At 41.3% G+C, this 26044-nt stretch overlaps 3 protein-coding genes across 3 annotated transcripts; 2 read left to right on the top strand and 1 right to left on the bottom strand.

The window, feature by feature from the left end:
* The first annotated feature begins 4369 nt into the window (after positions 1–4369).
* polb (polymerase (DNA directed), beta) lies at positions 4370–13203 on the top strand. Its single transcript, XM_038979131.1, has 14 exons — positions 4370–4519; positions 5014–5071; positions 5257–5323; positions 5500–5574; positions 5757–5815; positions 5968–6017; positions 7785–7836; positions 7990–8044; positions 8159–8231; positions 8404–8474; positions 9489–9575; positions 9873–9940; positions 10099–10238; positions 11947–13203. Exons 1-14 carry the CDS (start codon positions 4459–4461, stop codon positions 12039–12041), a joined length of 1011 nt encoding a protein of 336 aa, XP_038835059.1. The 5' UTR covers positions 4370–4458; the 3' UTR covers positions 12042–13203.
* Positions 13204–13691: 488 nt separating this feature from the next.
* On the top strand, positions 13692–20028 carry LOC120032793 (dynein light chain 1, cytoplasmic-like). Its single transcript, XM_038979009.1, has 3 exons — positions 13692–13814; positions 19084–19222; positions 19646–20028. Exons 1-3 carry the CDS (start codon positions 13693–13695, stop codon positions 19781–19783), a joined length of 399 nt encoding a protein of 132 aa, XP_038834937.1. The 5' UTR covers position 13692; the 3' UTR covers positions 19784–20028.
* Positions 20029–21165: 1137 nt separating this feature from the next.
* On the bottom strand, positions 21166–24442 carry LOC120032685 (60S ribosomal protein L6-like). The gene is made up of 6 exons (XM_038978912.1): positions 24259–24442; positions 24047–24145; positions 23661–23804; positions 22748–22796; positions 22328–22512; positions 21166–21346 (listed from the first exon to the last, which is right to left on the bottom strand). The coding sequence occupies exons 1-6, from the start codon at positions 24406–24408 to the stop codon at positions 21194–21196; spliced, it is 780 nt and encodes a 259-aa protein (XP_038834840.1). The 5' UTR covers positions 24409–24442; the 3' UTR covers positions 21166–21193.
* Between the last annotated feature and the right edge of the window lie 1602 nt (positions 24443–26044).

The raw sequence follows: 26044 nt of genomic DNA, 5'->3' as shown, positions 1-26044 counted from the left end.
GTTCACCGACTACAGCTTAGTGTTCAACACCGTAGTGCTAAATAGCAGACTTAACATTTAAGAGCTAACAACCACATTTTCTCTACCAGCAGGTCATGGTCGGAGTGTTTTTTTTCTAACTGGCTAGCAAGCTAGCTACTTTTTTACTGACATGATAACGTTACTTTCTGAAATGTGAACTCAGTGAAAAACCTCTAGCTAGCTAGCTAACCTAATTTAGAATTGCTGTATTGGTCTCTGTGTTGCAACAGGTGTTCAGGGATGTGTGAGGGTCCCTCCATTATATCTGAGCACATACCCCCAGAGCACTCCTTTTTCCCCAAATACTACAAACGTCCTGTCTCTGGTAAGATAGCTAACATGTACAGCTTTTAAAAATCCCAATAATTGTTGGTACAACATGTCACCCAGTGTCTTACTGTTCATTGTCTTCCTTACACTCCCATCCTTCTGTGGACGAGTCTTATCCCAGCTAGGGGTCGTCTGGAGGGGAACGCTGATGGGAGTCCAGCCTTTCTCTCTGGTCCCCTTACCCCGGACCCTGTGTTGTACTCAGGCTTCTACAGCACACCCATCCCTCAGCACCAATGAATTAGCCCTAACGCCACACACATCCTGGAGAGGGGCCAGAGAGGGGTGACAGGGGCCCTGCTCAAACTGGAGGGGTTCTCCCTCTTTCTCAACGCCATGTCAAATTCAAAGCCACATCTGTGGTTGGAGTGCATGCTTAGAATAGTTAGACTTTATCTCATTGTAGTACATTATATGCAAGGGTGGTGGCTGTTGTTTAATATACAGGAAAATATATTCAAAAGGTTAAACAGACACGGTTAGACTGTGGTACTTCTCTCACGTTCCATGTAATCTCGGTTTGTCCCACAGAGCAGCTGGTGTGTGACTACGGAAAAGAGAACGTACGTCGGGCGAGGGAGATCCCCCTCACTTCGTCCAGCCACCCAAAACCATACAGGGAACCAGGGTTTACATGTGAGATAGGCACCTTAAAATTGCCTCTGATTGAACGAATGGATGAACTTTGACTCCAGCTCAAATGTAAACATGTATTCCTCCAATGAGGATATTAGCTGTGTATTGGCATATCTACCTCCACAGCTGAAGGTTTTTGATAACAAAGAGACGCATATTATTCAACTTACATTTTCCTCCAAATGTGGCTGAGCATCTCTTATGTACTCTGTCTGTTTTCCGCTAAGGACCATGTTGAACATAAATGTCTCTCTCTCTCTGACTTGCTGTTTTGACCTTGATTCTCAGAATGCCTGGTTATGAAAAGCCAACTGACATTAACTCCTAAGTTATTGAACTGTTGCACCCTCTATAGCCACCACAGTTATTATTTGCCCTGCTGGTCATCTATAAACGTCTGGGATTGCGATCTTAAATGGCCACATGTACTCTTAAATCTCCACCCGGCACAGCCAGAAGAGGACTGGCCACCTCTCTGAGTCTGGTTCCTCTTTATGTTTCTTCCTAGGTTCCTGCCTTGTAGGGAGTTTTTCCTAGCCATTGTGCTTCTACATGTGCATTACTTGCTCTTTGGGGTTTTAGGCTGGGTACCTGTAAAGCACTGTGACAACTGATGTAAAAGGGTTTTATAAAATACATTTGATTGATTGATGATGGGCCCAAATGCATGCTTAAGTGGAGTGGATTCTCAATACAATTGCGGTAGAATCAAGGCGAATTTGAGTATTGTCCAAAACAGGTATTCCCAAACTGGGGTATGCGCAATGCCGTCGGGGGTACGCCAAATAAAAATGTGATTCACATTTTTTTTATTTTATATATAAATATATATTTTTTTCTCTTCACATTTTCAAACATTTATATTTTCCAAAGGGGCTAAACATTTGGGTGAGATTTTTTTCTCGCCTGAGTAGCCTCGTTTCACTGCCAAAAATAAAATGTAACCATCTAGTGTTCATCGAAATAACAACACAATGTCAAATACAGGTAGCCTAGTCAAATAATTAACATCCAATCACATTAACCGTTACTTTCTCGCAGGAATTCCACTAATGGTCCGTATGTAGCCAAACGTAGCTGCTGCTCATGATGATATCTGTACTGATGGCGCAAAAGCCATGACAAGGAGACATAGTGGAGTGGTAACACGCGTGCAAGCAGTTGCTCCCAACGCCACTTGGATACACTGCAGCATCCACCGAGAGGCTCTTGCTGCCAAGGGAATGCCTGACAGCTTTAAATACTTTTTGGACACTACAGTGAAAATGGTTAACTTTGTTAAAGCAAGGCCCCTGAACTCTCGTGTATTTTCTGCATTATGCAATGATATGGGCAGCGACCATGTAAACGCTTTTACAACAGACAGAAGTGCGCTCGTTATCAAAGGGCAAAGTATTGACACGTTTTTTTAAATTGAGAGACGAGCTTAAAGTTTTCTTTACTGACCATGATTTTCACTTGTCTGATCACTTGCATGATGACAAGTTTCTCACACGACTGGCCTATCTGGGTGATGTTTTTTCTCGCCTGAATGATCTGAATCTAGGATTACAGGGACTCTCCGTAACTATTTACAATGTGCGGGACAAAATTAAGGCTATGATTAAGAAGTTGGAGCCCTTCTCTGTCTGCATTAACAAGGACAACACACAGGTCTTTCCATCATTGTATGATTTTTTGTGTGCAAATGAACTCAAGCTTACGGACAATGTCAAATGTGATATAGCGAAGCACCTGAGTGAGTTGGGTGCGCAATTACGCAGGTACTTTCCCGAAATAGATGACACAAACAACTGGATTCGTTATCCCTTTCATGCCCTGCCTCCAGTCCATTTACTGATATCTGAACAAGAGAGACTCATCGAAATTGCAACAAACGGTTCTGTTAAAATTGTATTTAATCAGAAGCCACTGCCAGATTTCTGGATTGGGCTGCGCTCAGAGTATCCTACATTGGCAAATCGCGCTGTGAAGACACTGATGCCCTTTGCAACCACGTACCTATGTGAGAGTGGATTCTCGGCCCTCACTAGCATGAAAACTAAATACAGGCACATACTGTGTGTGTGGAAAATGATTTAAGACTGAGACTCTCTCCAATACAATCCAAAAATGCAGAGTTATGTACATCCTTTCAAGCACACCCTTCTCATTAACCTGTGGTGAGTTATTCTCAATTTTCAATGAACAAATAAGGTTTTATATGTAAGATGGTTAAATAAAGACCAAAATTATTGATTATATTATTATTTGTGCCCTGGTTCTATAAGAGCTCTTTTTCACTTCCCACAAGCCGGTTTGTGACAAACTCACTCATTCTTATGTTTAATAAATGTAACAACATTTGAGAGTGCGCTGACCCTGGTGCTAGAGGGGGTACTCTGCTGGAGGTTGAATGTTTGAAGGGGTACGGGACTATAAAAATTTGGGAACCACTGGTCCAAATGAATGGAAAACGGAGCAAAGTAGTGTACAGTGATGAGAATGTCCCTTCATATCTAGTAGGAGTATGGTTTGTTAATGAGGAGCAGCTGAGCAGATGACCAATCTTGAAGAAATCATTTGAGTTATCCAAACTGGTGGAGAGAGTGCTGGGTTTGATTTTTTGTGCTTCTGCGGATCAGAAGGAACGTTTGTTGCGTCTCACCCAATTTGATAAGTTTGAAGTGTCATGTGTGTTTCTTTGGAACAGGGCACCCCTCAAGGGGGTTATATCTGACGTCTTGTGGGAAGTCGATTTTGAAGAGATTAAAAATATTCCTGGAGTGATTGATGCACGTTGGATGAATCGTATGGTGAATGGTGAAAAAGTTAAGTCTATATGTTCTTTTATATGGAGTCTCTTCCTACTCAAGTGCAGTTGGGGTATATAAACTACAGAGTCAGAGCATTTATCCAAAGACCAATGCAGTGTGATCATTGTAAAGCTTTTGCTCATGTGACATGTTGCAAATGTGGTTGGAACCAAAAAGCTACATATTTCAATTGCCCGACAAGGGTTAAAGAGAATGAGATGTCCAAAGTCAGTGCTGTCCAGAGCATTTCATATGCAGCATATGTGTTTCACCAGCAGGACCCTGACATGTTAAAGGTTAAGAAGGTGGACTTTGAGGCCTTTATAGCTGGTGGAGAGAAGGTCCAGGAAGATAGATATTGTGGATGCGGCAATATTTCTCAGCAGAGCAGCCCTAGAGCCTGAGAAGGGAGATATCGAGATTTGAAAGAAGGAAGAAGTGGGAGTTTTGTTTTGGTTTTGTCAATGTACTATTTTATTTGGGTGGATATGGATTTTCTTTTTACCTTGTTTTGGTTTTTCAACCGTCCACTTGGTGGCAGCAATACTCATTTTGGGGTTGTAGTCCGCGGTAAAACCATCAGAAGAAGAAGAAGAAGAAGCAGAAGAAAGGCAGTGTTAGCTACACTACTTGCAAGCACGTAAAATAAGAATACAATACAATACAATTTACAGAGATGAGTAAAAGGAAAGCGCCACAGGAATCCCCAAACGAGGGAATAACAGACTTTCTTACCGGTAAGCCAAGAGACTTGAAGGCTAGCTAGCTAGCTAACGACAGCTGGCTAGCACATAATAGATAGTTTAGCTAGCTAACATTAGCTATCTTCATTTGCACCCAAACATCGCAACTTAATATTGATAGCTTTTTACTAGCTAGCAATGAAACACGAATGGAAACTTGCAGGTTGTATGGTAGCTAGATTTAGCTATTAGTTCGATCTTTAAAATCTAACCCCGTCGTCCTTGTAACTGTGTGTGTGTGTGTGTGTGTGTGTGTGTGTGTGTGTGTGTGTGATGATGATGATGATGATGATTGCGGCTGTGTCAAACCAATCACACATTGAAAAAATAAACTTTACACAGCCTGTCATTGGTGAGGTAGAATGTGAGCATTTGTGATGCTCATGGTTAATAGCCTGTTAATCTCGCCAATATTCTGTTAGAGTTTGTTTCTTCCATATGCGAAGCCTGTGAGTGAGTGTGCTTTTGTATCTGTTTCTTTCTCCCAGAATTGGCCAACTATGAGAGGAATGTAAACAGAGCTATACACAAGTACAATACCTACAGGTAAGAGATGGGAGTAGTGTAGTGAGGGATGTGAGTGTCCCTTCACAACAGACATCTGTTTAAGTTATTTGTCTGGCTCATTCAGTCCTTGGTCATACGAACATATTTTTTGTTTGTTTACGCCCCGTTTACTCCCTCATTTACTGTAAATAACTTTATCTGTGTTGTGCCACTGTGTTCTTCAGGAAAGCAGCTTCAGTGATCTCCAAGTACCCCCAGAAGATCAAAAATGGGGAAGAGGCCAAGAAACTGGTGAGGGCATAAGTGATGAGAGAGAAAGATGTCACAGACAGTACAGTGCTGTTATAGCGGTGGTCGACTGTAGTTGATTGACTTGAAAGCTCATCTGATGACAGCCAATGCTCACCAGTGACTTACTATAACAATATATCATTATACTTTCTATTGTGTTCATCTATTTTAAATAGGATGGCGTTGGAAAAGAGATCGCTAAGAAGATAGATGAGTTTTTACAAACAGGAACACTTAAGAAGTTAGAAAAGGTAAGTGTTTGAGGGATGACATGTAAAACTTAACGCAAGGACAGTGAGCTCTGCAGTCTGTCACTTCTTTGTCCCCTGTGACCACAATACAAAATGCACAAATAACCTTTTTAAAGTTGATCATTATATTATTAATTTCACTCAGTTTGATGCAGGCTAATGGATTGTGTTTATCTTCCCAGATTCGTAATGATGACACCAGCTCCTCCATCAATTTCCTTACCAGAGTCACTGGTATTGGGTATGTCTTCTGCATTGTTTGTTAAACCCAATCCCTGACCCTAGCCCCTGGGTGGCAAACCCTTCTCGTGGAGAGCTACTGTTCTGCATGATTTTGTTCCAGCCCTTCTTTAAGACACCTGAGCAGTTAACTCTTTCTTTCTCCTCCGCTAGTCCTGCTGCTGCCAGAAAGTTCTTTGATGAGGGAGTGAAGACTCTGGAAGGTTTGCTCAGCTTTTAAAGCTATTTTTTTACATTTAGAAGAAGATACCAGAGTAGCCTGCAGTGCATATGGTGAAGGGTTGAGTATACAGTGGGGCAAAAAAGTATTTAGTCAGCCACCAATTGTGCAAGTTCTCCCACTTAAAAAGATGAGAGAGGCCTGTAATTTTCATCATAGGTACACTTCAACTATGACAGACAAAACGAGAAAAGAAAATCCAGAAAATCACATTGTAGGATTTTTAATGAATTTATTTGCAAATTATGGTGGAAAATAAGTATTTGGTCACCTACAAACAAGAAAGATTTCTGGCTCTCACAGACCTGTAACTTCTTCTTTAAGAGGCTCCTCTGTCCTCCACTCGTTACCTGTATTAATGGCACCTGTTTGAACTTGTTATCAGTATAAAAGACACCTGTCCACAACCTCAAACAATCACACTCCAAACTCCACTATGGCCAAGACCAAAGAGCTGTCAAAGGACACCAGAAACAAAATTGTAGACCTGCACCAGGCTGGGAAGACTGAATCTGCAATAGGTAAGCAACTTGGTTTGAAGAAATCAACTGTGGGAGCAATTATTAGGAAATGGAAGACATACAAGACCACTGATAATCTCCCTCGATCTGGGGCTCCACGCAAGATCTCACCCCGTGGGGTCAAAATGATCACAAGAACGGTGAGCAAAAATCCCAGAACCACACGGGGGGACCTAGTGAATGACCTGCAGAGAGCTGGGACCAAAGTAACAAAGCCTACCATCAGTAACACACTACGCCGCCAGGGACTCAAATCCTGCAGTGCAAGACGTGTCCCCCTGCTTAAGCCAGTACATGTCCAGGCCCGTCTGAAGTTTGCTAGAGAGCATTTGGATGATCCAGAAGAAGATTGGGAGAATGTCATATGGTCAGATGAAACCAAAATATAACTTTTTGGTAAAAACTCAACTCGTCGTGTTTGGAGGACAAAGAATGCTGAGTTGCATCCAAAGAACACCATACCTACTGTGAAGCATGAGGGTGGAAACATCATGCTTTGGGGCTGTTTTTCTGCAAAGGGACCAGGACGACTGATCCGTGTAAAGGAAAGAATGAATGGGGCCATGTATCGTGAAATTTTGAGTGGAAACCTCCTTCCATCAGCAAGGGCATTGAAGATGAAACGTGGCTGGGTCTTTCAGCATGACAATGATCCCAAACACACCGCCCGGGCAACGAAGGAGTGGCTTCGTAAGAAGCATTTCAAGGTCCTGGAGTGGCCTAGCCAGTCTCCAGATCTCAACCCCATAGAAAATCTTTGGAGGGAGTTGAAAGTCTGTGTTGCCCAGCAACAGCCCCAAAACATCACTGCTCTAGAGGAGATCTGCATGGAGGAATGGGCCAAAATAACAGCAACAGTGTGTGAAAACCTTGTGAAGACTTACAGAAAACGTTTGACCTCTGTCATTGCCAACAAAGGGTATATAACAAAGTATTGAGATAAACTTTTGTTATTGACCAAATACTTATTTTCCACCATAATTTGCAAATAAATTCATTAAAAATCCTACAATGTGATTTTCTGGATTTCTTTTTCTCATTTTGTCTGTCATAGTTGAAGTGTACCTATGATGAAAATGACAGGCCTCTCTCATCTTTTTAAGTGGGAGAACTTGCACAATTGGTGGCTGACTAAATACTTTTTTGCCCCACTATATGTAGGAATGCCATACAATTTCAAAAGTAACTTCAATTGTTATTAGACTACATTAACACTGTTGTGCTTTTAGATCTGAAGAAAATCGAACACAAGCTCAATCATCATCAGCAGATTGGACTCAAGTAAGTATGAATTTCCTATGTCAGTGGCTCAGTCTGCATGCACCAATGTAAGTGTTTTGCTAATGTTGTATGTGCATCATTGGTTGGTGACTCATACATTCCAATGTAAGTTTCCTTTGCATGCTTGGTGGCGCTGCCCTGTGCCCGCTGTAGGTACTTTGAGGAGTTTGAGAAGAGGATTCCACGAACTGAGATGACGAAGATGGAGGTGAGTGAAATTACTATTGTGAGAGAGATAATTCGGATTTAATTTTTTTAAAGTGGTTAGAATGGCATGTATTTACTCTTACCTCTGTCTTATGCTTCTTGTGTGTTTGTCCAGACTCTCATTCTGCAGGAGCTGGAGTTGGTGGATACTGAGTACATTGGGACAATCTGTGGAAGCTACAGGAGAGGTGAGTCCACCATGTACTTGGTGGTTTTTACTATTACTAACTGTGTAGTGTTTATATTTGCAATTGTCATGTATCAGGAAGTGATTGCACTGGAAGACAGATTTTTATGCATGTCATAATTTTTGTAGGTAATTTCTTCATTATTTAACTGTTCCTGCATTCCCTCCTGCAGGTGCTGAATCCAGTGGGGATATTGATATCTTACTGACCCACCCAAACTACACCTCTGTGGATGAGAAACAGGTAACCACCAAACTCCACAATGCCAACTGCTGCTTTGGCACTGTATTGATTTAATATATATTAAGCAGGGGAGGACCATCCTCCTCAGTCAATTTCATAAAAACAGTGAAACATTTAAAAATGTATCCATTTTAGATAAAACTATTCAAAATATATTAATGTCACCAAATAATTGATTAAACACACAGTTTTGCAATGAAGGTCTGCAGTAGCCTCAACAGCACTCTGTAGGGTAGAACCATGGTGTTTAGACGGAGGACAGCTAGCTTCCGCCCTCCTCTGGGTACATTGACTTCAGTACAAAACCTAGGATGCTCATGGTTCTCACCCTCTTCCATAGACTTACACAGTAATTGTGACAACTTCTGGAGGACATCCTCCAACCTATTAGAGCTCTTATAGCATGAACTGACGTGTTGTCCACCCAATCAAAGGATCAGAGAATGAATCTAGTACTGAAAGCATAAGCTACAGTTTGCTAGCACTGTAGTGCATAAAATGTGGTGAGTAGTTGATTCAAAAGTTTTGGCGGATGCCAGGAGAATGCATAGTTTGGTGGAGGAGGAATAATGGTCTGGGGCTGTTTTTCATGGTTTGTTCTAGGCCCCTTAGTTCCAGTGAAGGGAAATATTAACGCTACAGCATACAATGACATTCTAGACGATTCTGTGCTTCCAACTTTGTGGCAACAGTTTGGGGAAGGACCTTTCCTGTTTCGGCATGACAATGCCCCTGTGCAGAAAGTGAGGTCCATACAGAAATGGTTTGTCGAGATCGTTGTGGAAGAAGTTGACTGGCCGGCACAGAGCCCTGACCTTAACTCCATCTAACACCGTTGGGATGAATTGGAATGCCGGCTGCGTGCCAGGCCTAATCGCCGACCTCACTAATACTCTTGTTGCTGAATGGAAGCAAGTCCCCGCAGCAATGTTCCAACATCATTGCATTCAACAGAAGATAACTCTTATGACTCGCATATGCTCATAACATAATTCTTTGCTCTTCCTCTTCCAGCCCAAACTTCTCCATGCCGTGGTGGAGCATTTTGAATCCATTGGGTTCATTACAGACACACTGTCCAAAGGAGACACCAAATACATGGTGAGGACTTTTTGTGGCTAGCAAGCTGCAAGGAATGTTGCTTAATCTGTCTAGTAACTAAGATGTTTTATGTTGTCATTGGTGATGTATTTTGTGCAGGGAGGGTCTATACTTTACTAAATCGGAAGCAACCATTCAAGCAGATGGCTCACTGGTTATTTATGTGATTGTTGCTCTCTCTCTAGGAGGTCTGTCAGCAGAATTAGTTTCATCAGTCAGAAAGTTTATCTATTCAGTCTTTATTTAGCTATAAAAGTGTCCTACCCCTCTACCACATGGTCATTAATATGTTTCTAGGGAGTCTGCCAGCTGCAGCGGAATGATGAAGACGAGGAGGAATATCTTCACAGACGCATTGATATCAGGTGGGTAGCTAGTTACCCTCCATAAACGCACCTAATCACGTGGTTCTTATGACTCTGTTGCCTGGAGGATGGTCAGATAGAGCACTTTCAACGACATTTGATTATCTTTTCCTTCACCTTGCTATAACAGAAATACAATTTCCCTTATCTCACTGCAGGTTAATTCCTAAGGACCAGTATTACTGTGGTGTGCTGTATTTCACTGGCAGTGACATCTTCAATAAGAACATGAGAACTCACGCTCTGGAGAAAGGCTTCACCCTCAACGAGTACACCATCCGTCCAGTGGGGGTCACTGGTGAGTCACGCTAAAATATCAGCAGTTCAAAATCAACCCCTTGCCCCTATTCCTAGACCAGGGTGTCAAACATACGGGCCCGTGAGCCGATTCAATGTGACTCACGTTTTTAGTAATAAAATGTAATCTAGATATAATCAAAATCATTTTTGGGGGAAAATATTTACACATTTTGACGGTGAGGAAATCTTTAAAAACAATTGTGCGGCCCTATGGACCTCGGTGAATACAGAATGAAATGCATAAATATCTAATTTACGTAAGTATTCACACCCCTGAGTACATGTTAGAACCATCTTTGGCAGTGATTACAGCTGTGAGTCTTTTTGGGTAAGTCTCCATGAGCTTTACACACCTGGATTGTACAATATTTGCACATTATTCTTTTTTAAATTCTTAAAGCTCTGTCAAGTTGGTTGTTCATTGTTAGACAGCCATTTTCAAGTCATGCCAAAGATTTTCAAGACAATTTTTTGTTGTTGTCAACTTTAACTAGGCCACTCAGGAACATTCAATGTCATCTTGGTAAGCAACTCCAGTATATATTTGGCCTTGTGTTTTAGGTTATTCCCTGCTGAAAGGTGAATTTGCCTCCCAGTGTCTGTTGGAAATGATGAAAAGCATACCAATAACATGATGCAACCACCACCATGCTTGAAAATATGAAGTGGTGTACTCAGTGATGTGTTGGATTTGCTCCAAACATAACTATGTTCAGAATACAAAGCGTTCATTTCTTAGACACATTTTTTGCAGTTTTTTAGTGTCTTATTGTAGACTTTTGTTTTGTGTGTGTGTCTTTTTGTAAACCGGATGCATGTTTTGAAATATTTGTATTATGTACAGGCCTCCTTCTTTTTACTCTGTCATTTAGGTTAGTGTTGTGGAGTGACTACTATGTTGTTGATCCATCCTGAGTTTTTTCCTATCACAGCCATTTAACTCTTTAACTGTTTTAAAATCACCATTGGCCTCATGGTGAAATCCCTGAGCAGTTTCCTTCCTCTCCGGCAACCTACTTAGGAAGGACACCTGTATCTTTGTAGTGACTGGGTGTATTGATACACCATCCAAAGTGTCATTAACTTCACCATGCTCAAAGGGATATTCAATGTCTGCTTTTTTTATTTTTACCCATCTACCAATAGGTGCCCTTCTTTGCCAGGCATTGTAAACTTCCTGGTCTTTGTGGTTGAATCAGTGTTTGAAATGTACTGCTCGACTGAGTGACCTTCCAGATATTTGTATGTGTGGGGTACAGAGATGAGGTAGTCATAAAATCATGTTAAACACTATTGCACGCGGCATGTAATAGTGACTTGTTAAGCACATTTTTACTCCTGAACTTATTTAGGCTTGCCATAACAAAAGGGGTTGAATACTTATTGACTCAAGACATTTCAGATTTCAGATTTTCATTTTTATTTAATTTGGAAAATGTTCTAAAAACATAATTCCACTTTGACATTATGGGGTATTGTGTGTATGCCAGTGAATACTTTCGGAAGGCATGCAATGAATCCTTCAGATCAAAGTGTCTGGAGGTTGATTTTTTTTTTTTTATATAAAAAAAAATGATTAGGCATCTGTATCTTATTTACTGAAATTCAGCAATGTATCCATCTCACTGTCACAGTTGGGTTAGCCAACTGTGTAAAGTCAGTTTAAACAGCAAGGTTAGTTCATGTCTGTGTTTCTGTGGTTGTAGGTATGGCCGGGGAACCTCTGATGGTGGACAGTGAGAAGGATGTCTTTGACTACATCCAATGGAAATACAGAGAGCCCAAAGAACGCAGCGAGTGAAAGAAGGGATGAAAGACACTTTTTATCCCCACGTGATTTAACTGCCAACAAGGCTGAAAATTGTGTATGTTTGTGTTTATCTATGTGTCTTGCGTTTTCTTTTTATTTTGGTGTCTGTTTTCCCAGGAGGTAAAAATAGCACAACCTTGTTGGTCTTTTTGAAGTTGTTCTGAGGTTTCTCCCATAGATTGACAGAACATGTCTACTTAAAATATACTTGCAAACACTCTAACTCTTGTGATATGCGTGATCTGTTTTTTTTGACGACATCACCAGAGATTTCTACTCTCTGACAATGCCAAGACAGAATTATTTGTTTACATTGCTGTCTGTCAGCAGAATCATCCAAATATATTTTTATTGTGCTAAAATAATTTGTGTATCGAACAGCAACGCAGTCTGTTACTGCTTTGTCACTGTCTTGTTTGGCTAGCTAGGCAACAATGTTACCTTGACTGCAGCAATAGACTGGCTACCAGGCTAAAGCATAGGGCTACTGTTATGACAATACCAGATCTTTTAGTATGCCTGACTAGTCACTCCTGCAGCATTTTTTTGTACATTGATGTTTCCTTCACTCACTGTCAAGTTGTATATGTATTATGTCTGGGAGACATGAATCATGCTTTTGAGATGAAGTTACTTCCAAGATGAAAACACTTGGAGTGATTAATGGATATTATGTTACATATAGTTCTGTCTTTTTAGAACCAGACGTACCCGTGCGCAGTTGGAGTCCAGATTTTTTAAATTAATTTTATGGGTGGAAATGTAACACTGTTTGGAATTGAGCTCTATCCTCATGATTTCTAGGGAATAAATGGTGCCCATAAACATGTCGAGATGGCCTAACTTTTGTACTATTATTCTGAGTAAAGCTGGACATGGAAAGGTAAAGTAACTACCCTTGTGGAATCCCCCCCCCCCCCCCCCCAAACCTGAAGATTTTCGAGAAAGGTGTTATTGGTACTGCTAGCTAACAGCAAACTATTTATTTTGTGTTTTTAGTAACCCATGTTAGAAATCAAGAGAATGGTGCATGTGTTGTATATGTTATGATGATCCTGTCACTATAGGTATAGATACTTAGATGTATTTAAGTAATGTGTTCCATTGTTTATAATGATGGGTGAGTGAAATAAAGACATTTACAGAAAATGTATATTTTCCTCTCCAAGACTCATTAAAAGATCACCCTGTCAGAGTAAATTACCTTTATTTGAGTAAAGGAGATAGGCAATTTACTAAATGGGTACCTGGGTCTGTCTGTGCATAAAAAAATATAATCTATTTCGATAGGTCTGGACAACTGAAGACTGGGCACACTTTTTCAGGCCAGCCACAATGGACGTACAAAACGTATATTCCGGTTTGTGTGTAATAAATCCATATGAGTAATAAAAAATAGACTTCTATTTAACTAGCTAGCTACATGCCTTTGACTCTGTACTGCTAAGCATTAGCAGAAGCATAATAGTACTGTCTTTGCTAATGTTGTTTACAATTACACAGCGGTTGCCAGGGAAACCAACGACGTGTGAACCGCAAAGCATGATGGGCTGAAATAAAATGCAGCAAGAAATACCAGCAAAAGCTGCGAGAGATTGACCAATAACTACACCGTGTGCATAACGGTTAGCCAATAAGAGATATGTGCGATCGTGTCTTCTGTCAGTTACACACCCACATTACTTTTTGTCCACCACTTAGCGGGAGTTGTAGCTGTGAAATCAAGCGTCCATATAGCGGAGACAACCGGCGTTGGATAATAAGGTAAAAAAAAATGCTAGGCTATTATGAACTCTCCTTAATTTTTTTAGTTAGTGTAGGTGGTCTAAGAATAATTTGCGATCTGGTTTGATAAGTACAGTTGAACCCGCTAGCTATTTGCGTCTGAGTGGCACACAACAGGCGTCATTAATTAATCTTCTACTAGCTAGCCCACTAACGGCAGCTAGCTAGTTCATGTTAGATTGCCAGCCCGATATCAAGTTACATTACGACATCTAACATAATATCATTAATGACTTGTTTGCAAGGTGGCACCCATGGAGATCCTATTAAATTACTAGAGGGGGCATGTGAATCCCAAGAAGTTCCAGAATGTGTTGAAAAATGGCAGCCATATTGGTCAGGGAGAAATCAAAACCAGTCTAATTGTAATGAATGGCAGAGGCATAATCCTCCTGCTTTTACTTATGCAGGAAAATAAAAGTAAAGCATGCGATATAAATTGTGTAATAAAATGTGTCAACCTAAAATATTGTAAGTTAATAGAAAAATCATACAGGTTTTATATCTACACTTTGTGTGTGTATCTATATCGACAGACCATAAATGGATACATTTGTCTTCTTAGAAAGGTGTGTGTTTATTATGATACAACACCAGTACTTGTTGCATTATTTTACAACTTGTCCAGTGCTGCTTTCATATGCTAGTTGGATCTCGGAAACTCGAAAATGTCCAACTTGCTAACTGCATGTACATATACACTTGCCATGTGCAACCAGTTAGCAACTCCCTGACCAAAATGGCTGACTTTTAGCCCATCATAAGACGGTTAAAGCCCATTTCTAGTATTGTAATTCCTAATTTTATGATAGCACCTGTCTTACGAATTTAAAGGAAAACATTGCTGTTTGCAGCTTGCAAAGTGTAAATTATTATGCTAATTTTAACTTGACTAATTTCGGGAAATGGTGAGTTATGGTTTTTGTTTCGTTTGAAATAGCAAAAATGTTGCTTGACAACTTGAATAGATTGGAGAAGATGAGAATTCTAGCTACACAATAGTGGTGAGGAGGAGTCTACCGTGTCCGGATGCGATTTCACCATTAATTTTCTCTATTCAGGGTACACTCAAACATCGTTTTACGATTGAGAGTAACAGCTGATTTCGAGATTGTATATAGATTTGCTCTCCTTAATTAAATACACAACATGACCAAAAGTATGTGGACACCTGCTTGTCTATCATCTCATTCCAAAATCATGGGCATTCATATGGAGTTGGTCCCCTTTTGCTGGCTCTGCTCTTTTGGGAAGGCTTTCCACTAGATGTTGGAACTAGAGGTCGACCGATTAATCGGAATGGCCGATTTAATTAGGGCCGATTTTCAACTTTTCATAACAATCGGAAATCTGTGTTTTTGGACGCCGATTAAAAAAATATATATATATATTGTTTTACACCTTTATTTAACTAGGCAAGTCAGTTAAGAACACATTCTTATTTTCAATTACGGCCTAGGAACGGTGGGTTTACTGCCTCGTTCAGGGGCAGAACGACAGATTTTTACCTTGTCAGCTCGGGGGATTCAATCTTGAAACATTACAGTTAACTAGTCCAACGCTCTAACCACCTGATTACATTGCACTCCGCGAGGAGCCTGCCTGTTACACGAATGCAGTAGAAGCCAAGGTAAGTTGCTAGCTAGCATTAAACTTATCTTATAAAAAACAATCAATCAATCATAATCACTAGTTAACTACACATGGTTGATGATATTACTAGTTTATCTAGCGTGTCCTGCGTTGCATATAATCGATGCGGTGCGTATCGTTGCTCCAATGTGTACCTACCCATAAACATCAATGCCTTTCTTAAAATCAATACACAGAAGTATATATTTTTAAACCTGCATATTTGGCTAAAAGAAATGCTAGGTTAGCAGGCAATATTAACCAGGTGAAATTGTGTCACTTCTCTTGCGTTCATTGCACGTAGAGTCAGTGTATATGCAACAGTTTGGGCCGCCTAATTTGCCAGAATTTTACATAATTATGGAATAACATTGAAGGTTGTGCAATGTAACAGGAATATTTAGACTTATGGATGCCACCCGTTAGATAAAATACGGAACGGTTCCGTATTTCACTGAAAGAATAAACGTCGTGTTTTCGAGATGATAGTTTCCGGATTCGACCATATTAATGACCTAAGGCTCGTATTTCTGTGTGTTATTATGTTATAACTAAGTCTATGATTTGATAGAGCAGTCTGACTGAGCGGTGGTAGGCAGCAGCAGGCTTGTAAGCATTCATTCAAACAGCACTTTCCTGCGTTTTGCCAGAAGCTCTTCGCTGTGCTTCAAGCCTATCAACTCCCGAGATTAGGCTGGTGTAACCGATGTGAAATGGCTAGCTAGTTAGCGGGGTGCGCGCTAATAGCGTTTCAAACGTCACTCGCTCTGAGACTTGGAGTAGTTATTCCCCTTGTTCTGCATGGGTAACGCTGCTTCGAGGGTGGCTGTTGTCGTTGTGTTCCTGGTTCGAGCCCAAGTAGAAGCGAGGAGAGGGATGGAAGCTATACTGTTACACTGGCAATACTAAAGTGCCTATAAGAACATCCAATAGTCAAAGGTTAATGAAATACAAATCGTATAGAGAAATAGCCCTATAATTCCTATAATAACTACAACCTAAAACTTCTTACCTGGGAATATTGAAGACTCATGTTAAAAGGAACCACCAGCTTTCATATGTTCTCATGTTCTGAGCAAGGAACTTAAACGTTAGCTTTCTTACATGGCACATATTGCACTTTTACTTTCTTCTCCAATACTTTGTTTTTGCATTATTTAAACCAAATTGAATGTTTCATTATTTATTTGAGGCTAAATTGATTTTATTGATTTATTATATTAAGTGTTCATTCAGTATTGTTGTAATTGTCATTATTACAAATACATTTTTAAAAATCGGCCGATTTAATCGGTATCGGCTTTTTTGGTCCTCCAATAATCGGTATCGGCGTTGAAAAATCATAATCGGTCGACCTCTAGTTGGAACATTGCTGCGGGGACTTGCTTCCATTCAGGCAAGAGCGTTAGAAAGGTCTGGCACTGATGTTGGGCGATTTAGGCCTGGCTCGCAGTTGGCGTTCCAATTCATCCCAAAGGTGTTTGATGGGGTTGAGGTCAGGGCTCTGTGCAGGCCAGTGAAGTTCTTCCACACCGATCTTGACAAACCATTTCTGTATGGACCACGCTTTGTGATCGGGGACATTGTCATGCTGAAACAGGAAAGGGCCTTCTCCAAACTGTTGCCACAAAATTGGATACACAGAATCGTTTAGAATGTAATTGTATGCTGTAGCAATAAGATTTCTCTTCACTGGAACTAAGGGGCCTAGCCCGAACCATGAAAAAGCCCTAGAACATTACTGTTCCTCCACCAAACGTTACAGTAGGCACTATGCATTGGGGCAGGTAGGGTTCTCCTGGCATGTGCCAAACCCAGATAGTGAAGCGTGATTAATCACTCCAGAGAACGCGTTTCCACCAACCACAGCCGACGCTTGGCATTGCGCGTGCTGATCTTAGGCTTGTGTGTGGCTGCTCGGCCATGGAAACCCATTTCATGAAGCTCTCGAGGAACTGTTATTTTGTTGATGTTGCTTCCAGAGGCAAGTTTGAACTCGGTAGTGAGTGTTGCAACCGAGGACATACTATTTTTATGCGCTTCAGCACTCTGCGGTCCTGTTCTGTGGGCTTGTGTGGCCTGCCACTTTGTGGCTGAGCCGTTGTTGCTCCTATATGTTTCCACATCACAATAACAGCACTACAGTTGACTGGGGCAGCTCTAGCGGTGCAGAAATTTGACCAACTGACTTTCTGGAAAGGTGGCATCCTATGACGATGCCATGGTGAAAGTCACAGAGCTTCAGTAAGGCCATTCTACTGCCAATGTTTGGCTATGGAGATTGCATGGCTGTGTGCTCGATTTTATACACCGGTCGGCAACGGGTGTGGCTGAAATGGATGAATCCACTAATTTGAAGGTGTCCATATACTATATGTTTATGTATATATAATATATACGTGTGTCATCTGATTTATTCGTTTTAGACTCTGAATTGTTTAATCAAACATTTTGCAACCAGCTCCTGATTAGCCTACTGCTCACATGTGCACTACGCCTGAGCTCGTTTTCCCTGGCTAAACTAGCTGGCTTGCTGAACTCTGCTAGTTTTCATCCTCATTGTCAAACTTCATAAATGCTGCACCCTCAACTTCAAAACTCCTTTGGTAGTTATACGATCATGTAATTAAGAAATTACCTGGAAAGAAACTTTACAATTATATATTGTTTTGTTGAATAGTCATGACTGTTTTGAGATAAATGTCCTAAGACAACAGTAGCGAAAGATATCATTGCTTTGCCGACACAGCCAGATGTGTACAGTCTTGTACTTGTAACCTTTTTTCAACTTACTATTGTATTTGTTGATTAAATCTGACATTTATTAATGAGTAATCCAGAAATGTCACGAGTTAATTGACATGAGATCTCGAGAAAATATATAAACTATACAGATCGCATTTACTACAATGAATGGCTAAATTACTTCCGGACACTAAGGGTCCAGAGCTCCCCTTCCTCCTCACCACTCTATTAGAAGTGTATCCATAGAAACTACACAGAGCGCGGTTGCCATGCCATGTGCCAGTCATTATTTAACTGGTATTTGCACAGCAGTAAGCCACGGTTGGTTAGCCAGAATGAATTCCGACCCTACTCTTGCTTACAGCTGCGCTAAGGTTCGGACAGGCTGCATGTTTAGATTAAGACACCGCGGCGCTGGCTCAAGACATGGCTCGGAAAACGTACCTCAATCCAGGGATGCGAAATGCGGTGTACTCCGATTTGTCCAATTCACTGTTACACCGAGAAGATTGAATGAATGCTACTCTAGCAGTCGTTTTAACTTCTGTGTAACAGTTGGGGTAATGGGACAATTCGGAGTACACCTAATTTCTCACCCCTGGGTTGAGTGAGGTATGTTTTCCGAGCCATATCCTGCTCTGCGGTGTCTTGCTGGCCCCAGTAAGCAAGCGTGGGGTTCGGAATCTATTCTGGCTATTGCTTGGTGTGTTAAGCGCTGATCTGAAGATGTTAGCTAGTGGATGATGAGTCTTAACACGCCAAGTTCTTTCTAGAAGTGTTTAGTGAGTAGCGTTTAAAATGCTGGGTGAGCCCAGGTTGAACCCTATCATTCTGTGCTGTTGGTTAATACCGTGATGTTTTGGTTTCCTAGGGCAACCATGTCTGACAGAAAAGCAGTCATAAAAAATGCTGACATGTCAGAGGAGATGCAGCAGGATGCAGTGGAGTGCGCCACGCAGGCTCTGGAGAAGTACAACATCGAGAAAGACATCGCCGCATACATCAAGAAGGTACCCACCCGAGACTTACCTATTCAATAACTATCATGGTCTGTGGCTGAATGACTCCCTGCCTATTCCCCATACAGAGCAGTGTGACTCTTGCCAAAAGTTACTCTCTGGGGGGATTGATTCATTCTGTGGCTATCCATATTTTATGATTGTCTAAAATATCGTTCAATGCTCAAACGATTTGTTGAATTGCATACATGGGGAAAGGGATGTTATCCCCAGGCTTTGGTATAACATTAAGTTCAAGTAGTCCGACCTTCATTCTAAATAATGTTAGCTACCTGATTTACTGGTTAACTATAAATCTAAGTCAAATTGTATGACATTTACTACAGTGGTGCAGGGTCACTGGATTGTAAAAAATTAACACTGCTGTCTTGTTGATCCCTGTTAATCATGCATTCCTGTCTCCGCCCCTCCCAGGAGTTTGACAAGAAGTACAACCCCACCTGGCATTGCATTGTAGGGAGGAACTTTGGCAGCTACGTGACCCATGAGACCAAGCACTTCATCTACTTCTACTTGGGCCAGGTGGCCATCCTGCTCTTCAAGTCTGGCTGAGGAGCCAGCCGCCCCAGCCCCTTTAACATCAACTGACCATTAAATATTGACTGACTCAACAGAAAGGCTCTATCATTCCTGGTCAACAGGAACCACCTTTCTGTGCTGCTTTCTACCATTTTGTTCCTTTGTTTAAAGAAAATACCTGGCCATGTGAGAGAAATGAAACACTTGTATTTATGTTTTCTATTGCAGTAGATTGTCACTAATTTGATTTTAAATAAAAGCGATATCATTTGGCTTTCTGGGGTTACCCGATGTAGTTTATTTTAGCTATGTGTTCACCTACTATGAAGCATCTTGAGGTCCATCATCCAAATGTATTGAATGACAGCACTGATTGTGAGGGGAAACGGGTTTCTCCTGATAACCAGAAACTACACGTGGGACCAGGCTTTAAATATATTCTCATCCCACTTGAAAATGAATTACATTAGCCCAGGTAAATATTGGTCACAATGAAAAGGTGATAATCGTCCAAATAATTCACATTGCCAAAACTTTAGATGGCATGAGTCAATTATAGCTAGAACAGCAAACAGGACTTGTGGTGCAAAGTACCCAGCTGGCATACTTGAGTAAAAGTAAAGATACATTAATAGAAAATGACTCCCAACGGTAAAAGAGAAAGTCAAAAAGTAAATGGAATTGCTCAAATGTACTTAAGTATCAAGTAAAAGTATAAACCATTAAGTTCCTTATATTAAGCAAACCAGACTGCACCATAAGACTGATAGCCAGGGGCACACTTGTGAGTCGGCCAGATCAGAAGCAGTTGGGATGACCAGGGATATTAAGTGTGAATTTGTCAATGGAACACATCCCTGACACCCAAAAGTACATTTTCTTTAGGAATGTAGTGAAAAATGTAAAGTACTTTAGGCAATGCAGCCAAGTGACTGGTAGTGACCCCTTTATGTGATTAAAAAAAACCTGGTCCAGGGAGCGTAAATCTATGGTCTGGCCCATGCTAAAAATGGCCACCCTTTCTACAACAAAAGATGGTAACTTACTGTCAATGCAACTGTATGCTGAGCATTTATGCAACTGTCAACATCGTTTGACTAGTCTAGCACAACCTACCAAACTGTTCCATCGTAAATACAAGCCGAATGGCTTAAAGCTTAAATGTCAGTGAAGACAGACTCATTCTGTAAGTGTAAGGTTGGATGTGAGCCAATAGGAAACTGATTTGTCAATACAATAGCAGCAACCAAACACCTAATGTGTCCTGAATGCCTTTGACAGCCCAGGCTGCAATAGAACCCCATTAAGAGTTTGAGTTACAGGGGAGCTACTGAACGACAACGAAGTCCCCAAATGCTTTGTGTATTTGAAACTCAATCAGCCCATTTACACACAATCACAAGGTGAGATAGGACTGTGGTGGTACTCTTTATTACAACACATTTAGAAAACCAGTTTGTGAGGGTAAACCCCATTGGAGAGGCAGAAAGAGGATCGCAAGTAGCCCTTCAGCTGGGGAACCTTCTTAATGAGGGGTAGAAGCTGAGAGTCCACAGCCTTCTGGTCCTCCTTCCTCTGCACTGTCAACTGGTACTTCTGTAGAGGGGGGAGAGGTAAGAGTTTCAGATAGCTTGTGACATCCCAGTTAAAAGCATGCTATATTAAGCAAAAGACCCACTCCCAATCAAAAGATTTGAGCAGTCAGGACATTAGCTAGATTTCCAACCAATTGGGACAGATTAATGTGAATATTCAAAAATCTGCATAAATTATGCACATTCTCCCACCAGTGGTCTTTCCACCAAACTGAATTGCGGCGGATAAAAATCAGTGCGTGATGAGTGTACACAAAACGTACTTTATCACTTCAGTTTTCCTGTACCGAACAAAAATGTAATGTTCAATGTGTTTCCATCGCATTTTCAACTCTACCAAACAATTGCTTGCGTTAAATAGCAAATGTGCCTACTCCAGTCTTGGCACGTACACTCTAGCCAACAGCTCACAGACAGATACAGGTAGGTTAGTCTACAACATGAGATTATTATGGATAAGAGCGAGAATACTTTTCTTGTCAGACGGCTGTCAAGCATCGATCATGTCACCAGAATAGGACCATCGACATTTATCTTTAGCCTAACTGAGTCGTAGTGGGAGGACCACACACCATGTCATCACGTGACTCAGTTTACTTCGACATGTTATTATATAAATATTTGTGCCATTGCTCGCATCATTTTACCATCAAAATGATCCCACCATGTCGAACAAACGTTGGCATTTATAAAATTGTGCCGACACTTCCTGTTTCCTATCACAGCAGTCCTGATTTTGTATGATTCCTTTTTTAAATATATGGTATGACTTTTCTAATGGATGGAAAGGTGGTTAATGACTGCATTCTCCAAATAACATTCTAAGGAATATAGGATTAATGCACCATGGTTTTTATGTTACTTGTCCAATAACAGCACTCAATAGTAACCATTACTCCCCCCCCCCCCCCCCACTAGTCTAAATCCCAGGAGGGTTTTGAAGTGTGTATAGCTTGTGTATATCTAGTAGTCTGGGGTTGACCTCTTTCTCTGTGTCAAAGATCTCTCCTTCCTGGTGGCGGGGTCTCCTCAGCCTCTTCTTCTTGAAGTAGGCATCTGACAGAGTCTTGGGGATCTTCATGCCAGAGATGTCGACCTTGGTTGCTGTGGCAATGACAAACTTCTGGTGTGCCCGGCGCAGGGGAACACGGTTCAGGGCCAGGGGACCTAGAGGATGGAGAAAGCAAGAGGGTGATTGAGTTACAACCGAAAACACAAGAACAGCATACTTTTCCAAACATCACACCAAGATAAGGCTACCTGATGGGGTACTGCAGCTGCACAGACGTGAATGTGAGTTATAAAATCTCACTGGACATTCTGACCAGAACTACTCTATGCGACACTTGTTTGGCCAATTCACTGATTAATAGGAATGTTTCAAAGCACTGGTTGTTCTTACCAGTTACAAGCAGGAGACCACTGGAGAGCTGCTTCAGGAACACAACACGCTGAGGGGAGAGAAGAGTCAGTTACTGCATTGCACAGGGCAACATCTACCACATGAACATGCTACTGAAGTGATAACCAATCCTGGTTCTGAAAAACTATGAAGACTTCGAAAAACCAATGGTAATAGTGCCATAGCCGAAACCAAACAAGCTGGCCTTCCATTAGAATGTAGAGCTGATCAATCTACTTGTTACAGTAAGAAAAATATCCACAACACTAGTACAACAAAATTGTACTAGACCACTGACTATTTAAAATGTATTGGGAAACGCATACATAAATCTAACAAATCTGTTCAGATATTGTTTATCAACTCGAAATTCTCCACTTCACACATTTATGTGCTTCCAATATAACGCTGTGAGTGTCCTCTGCCAATTGAGCAGCACTTAAAAGCTGAAACCATAGCAGCAGGCCCTGCTACGTGCATTCAGTGTGTGGGCGCAGTCCTGTGTGTGGGCACTACCGTAATATGCCTGTGTGAGGCTTGAACGTGTGTTTTTCAGTGTGGGAAAAAAGGAAACTGATTTGGTAGTGTGGGAGTACCGTGCAGCTTATTGCATGTAGAGCAAATGACAGTTCTAAGGAGGGTAGCAGTGCAACAAGGGTTTAGAATAGTGTGCACAGCACGCCATCTCAGCAATATAATAGGTTGTATAAATAATGCTAGTGAGTTAGCTTGAGAATGCGAAAGCAATGTACATTTATGAGTGATGGCAGTGTCATGAGTAGCCATGCGAGTGTTCACCTTCCTGCACTGGTGTCCAGTGAGCAGGACAAGAACTCTTCCGGGGGTGGTGCATGAGTCTGTTTCAGAGGTGATGTGTGCGTTGGTGCACGCACGAGTCTATGTGTGATCTCACCTTTCCACGGTGGCGCCCAGTGAGTAGTACAAGCACGGTTCCTGGGGTGATGGTGGCACGCAGGTTCCTCTTGTGCTGGCTGAAAGCCTTCTTACCATGGCTCTTCAGCTTACGAGGCACATCCTCTGTGGGGTAGTAACGGGGCTGGGGGGCACAGACTCAGGGGATCAAACTACTTCACAGGTGTAGAACCATTTAAAACCATCAGCCATGTTTTGCAATCAGACCTTACTGCAGTATATTGAAATGGTGAAAAGTTAATCTGCTGAATGATTGTGAGCTGCAAAACTCACTGACAATTCTGTCGATCCAAGAGCAATTGCATCGATCCAAACGCAACATGACACCAACTACAATTAAGGAAACTGTTTGAGCCAATGACTCACCATCTTGCGCATCTTGACAATACGAGTGCCTCCATTCTTGTCTCCACCAACAGTCTTGGTGATTGTGGATGGAGTCTTGACCTTCATTTTCTTCTCAATCTGAAACAAGCAAGACACTTCAGTACACTACACATACAAACTTGAAGTCTAACAGGTCCAATGTAGAGAACCAAGGGGACGGCTTTCCCCAGACTGTGCCTCCCTTCTCTCACCTTGGTTTCAGTGGTCTTGGTCTTCCTCTTGTACATGGCCCTGCGAGCGTACATGGCGGTGCGGGAGTAGCGACCAATGCCCCTGGCCAGGACAGGGTTCCGACTGCAATGAGCCTTCTTGGCCACCTTCTTCTTGTCTCCCTCTGCCATCTTGGGACAGACCAGGGGACCCAAATGGGTTAAAACACATGGATTAAATAGTATAGAACAATATTTATAGAATGACTGGATGCATTACTGGTGAATCATGAACTGATCATGCTGGCTAGCTAGATCCTTTGATGGTATGATGCTCAGAGGTTGCAGGTCATAGGTCAGGAGAGCTAGCAAACTAAGTTAGGCAGATTTGTGGCTCCAGATATTCAATAACAGGTAACCAAAATATTAGTTTGTCATATTCCAATACAATATAACCAGCAGGCCCCATAGGTGGCCTTTTAGCCATTGTTAAGTACGTAGTTAGTTTGCCATATACATTTCGATAGATCCCATCTGCGACTTGCTAGCATAACATAAACAAATACATGCCAGCGTGCAGGTAAAACTCTGACAATTTAACTGTCAATTAACTAGTTAGGCACGACAGACTTGTCAATATGCCAGAGTTCGCCAAAACACCTCAAACCTGGGAGTGAACACGCACGCATGACAACGTTATAACATAGCTGGTAGCTACATCTAGCAACCTAGCTGGCTAACATTTTGACTATTTCGGCAATTCTCTATAATATGCCATTACACATAGATAAGTCATATCCGCTGACAAGCCACTAACGTATAAATTAGGGTACATAAACGTAATATTGGTCAAACGTGAAATCTGCTCAAGTTACAACGCGTTGCGCTAGCATGTAGCCGTGGGCCTAAATTTCCAAAACATAAAGCAATGTATTTACATGTCACCACACAAAACACAACAATTGTCATACATATTAACTGCTTAGGATACAAATAACATTCCCATGCGAATGTGAAATTGTTATTTAGTCCATTTTGCACAGATGAACACCGATTTTATTTATGCAGTTGGGTGGGGAGAAACCATTCTTACCTTTGCTATGAAAAAAAGACCGACATCCGGGGAAGTTACGTATACGTATACGTCTACGTTGCATGTCACGTCGACGTAAGGATGCAAAAACGACGCAAAAAATATTGGGGGCTTGTAAGTTCAGAGAATCAATAAAATGCAACAATTTGTAATCAGTAAATATTTAAGCAATAGTTGCTATCATAAACTGGTTACCAACGTAATTAGAGCAGTACGAATACATGTTTTGTCATACCCGTGGTATACGGTCTGATATCAGCCAATCAGCATTCAGGGATCGAACATGAATGCTGCTTGGCTGACAGCCGTGGTATATCGCGAGTATGACAAAACATTTATTTTTACTGCTCTATTTATGTTGGTAACCAGTTTATAATAGCAATAAGGCACCTCGAGGGTTTGTGATATATGGCTAATATACCACGGCTAAGAGCTGTATCCAGGCACTCCGCTTTGCGTCGTGCTTAAGAAAAGCCCTTAGCCGTGGTATATGGCCATATACCACACCTCCTTGAGCCTTATTGCTTAATTAAAACACGTAAATGCTGTATTTGTATGATAAAATAATTATTAATGACTGAGTCATATTTGTAATTTATAGATCTACATTTTAGGTTAGCTTTTAGCACTCATGATAAAATAATGAGCTGCCTTTGAAAATATACTGTATGTATCCATACCAATCTGTAGAGACTCATATCAGTTTTTCTCAAAGGGTCAGTTTCCAGGACCCAG

This window comes from Salvelinus namaycush, chromosome 1 (genome assembly GCF_016432855.1).
Source record: "Salvelinus namaycush isolate Seneca chromosome 1, SaNama_1.0, whole genome shotgun sequence".
Taxonomy (NCBI): Eukaryota; Metazoa; Chordata; class Actinopteri; order Salmoniformes; family Salmonidae; genus Salvelinus; species Salvelinus namaycush.
This window is presented reverse-complemented; position numbering and strand designations above follow the sequence as displayed.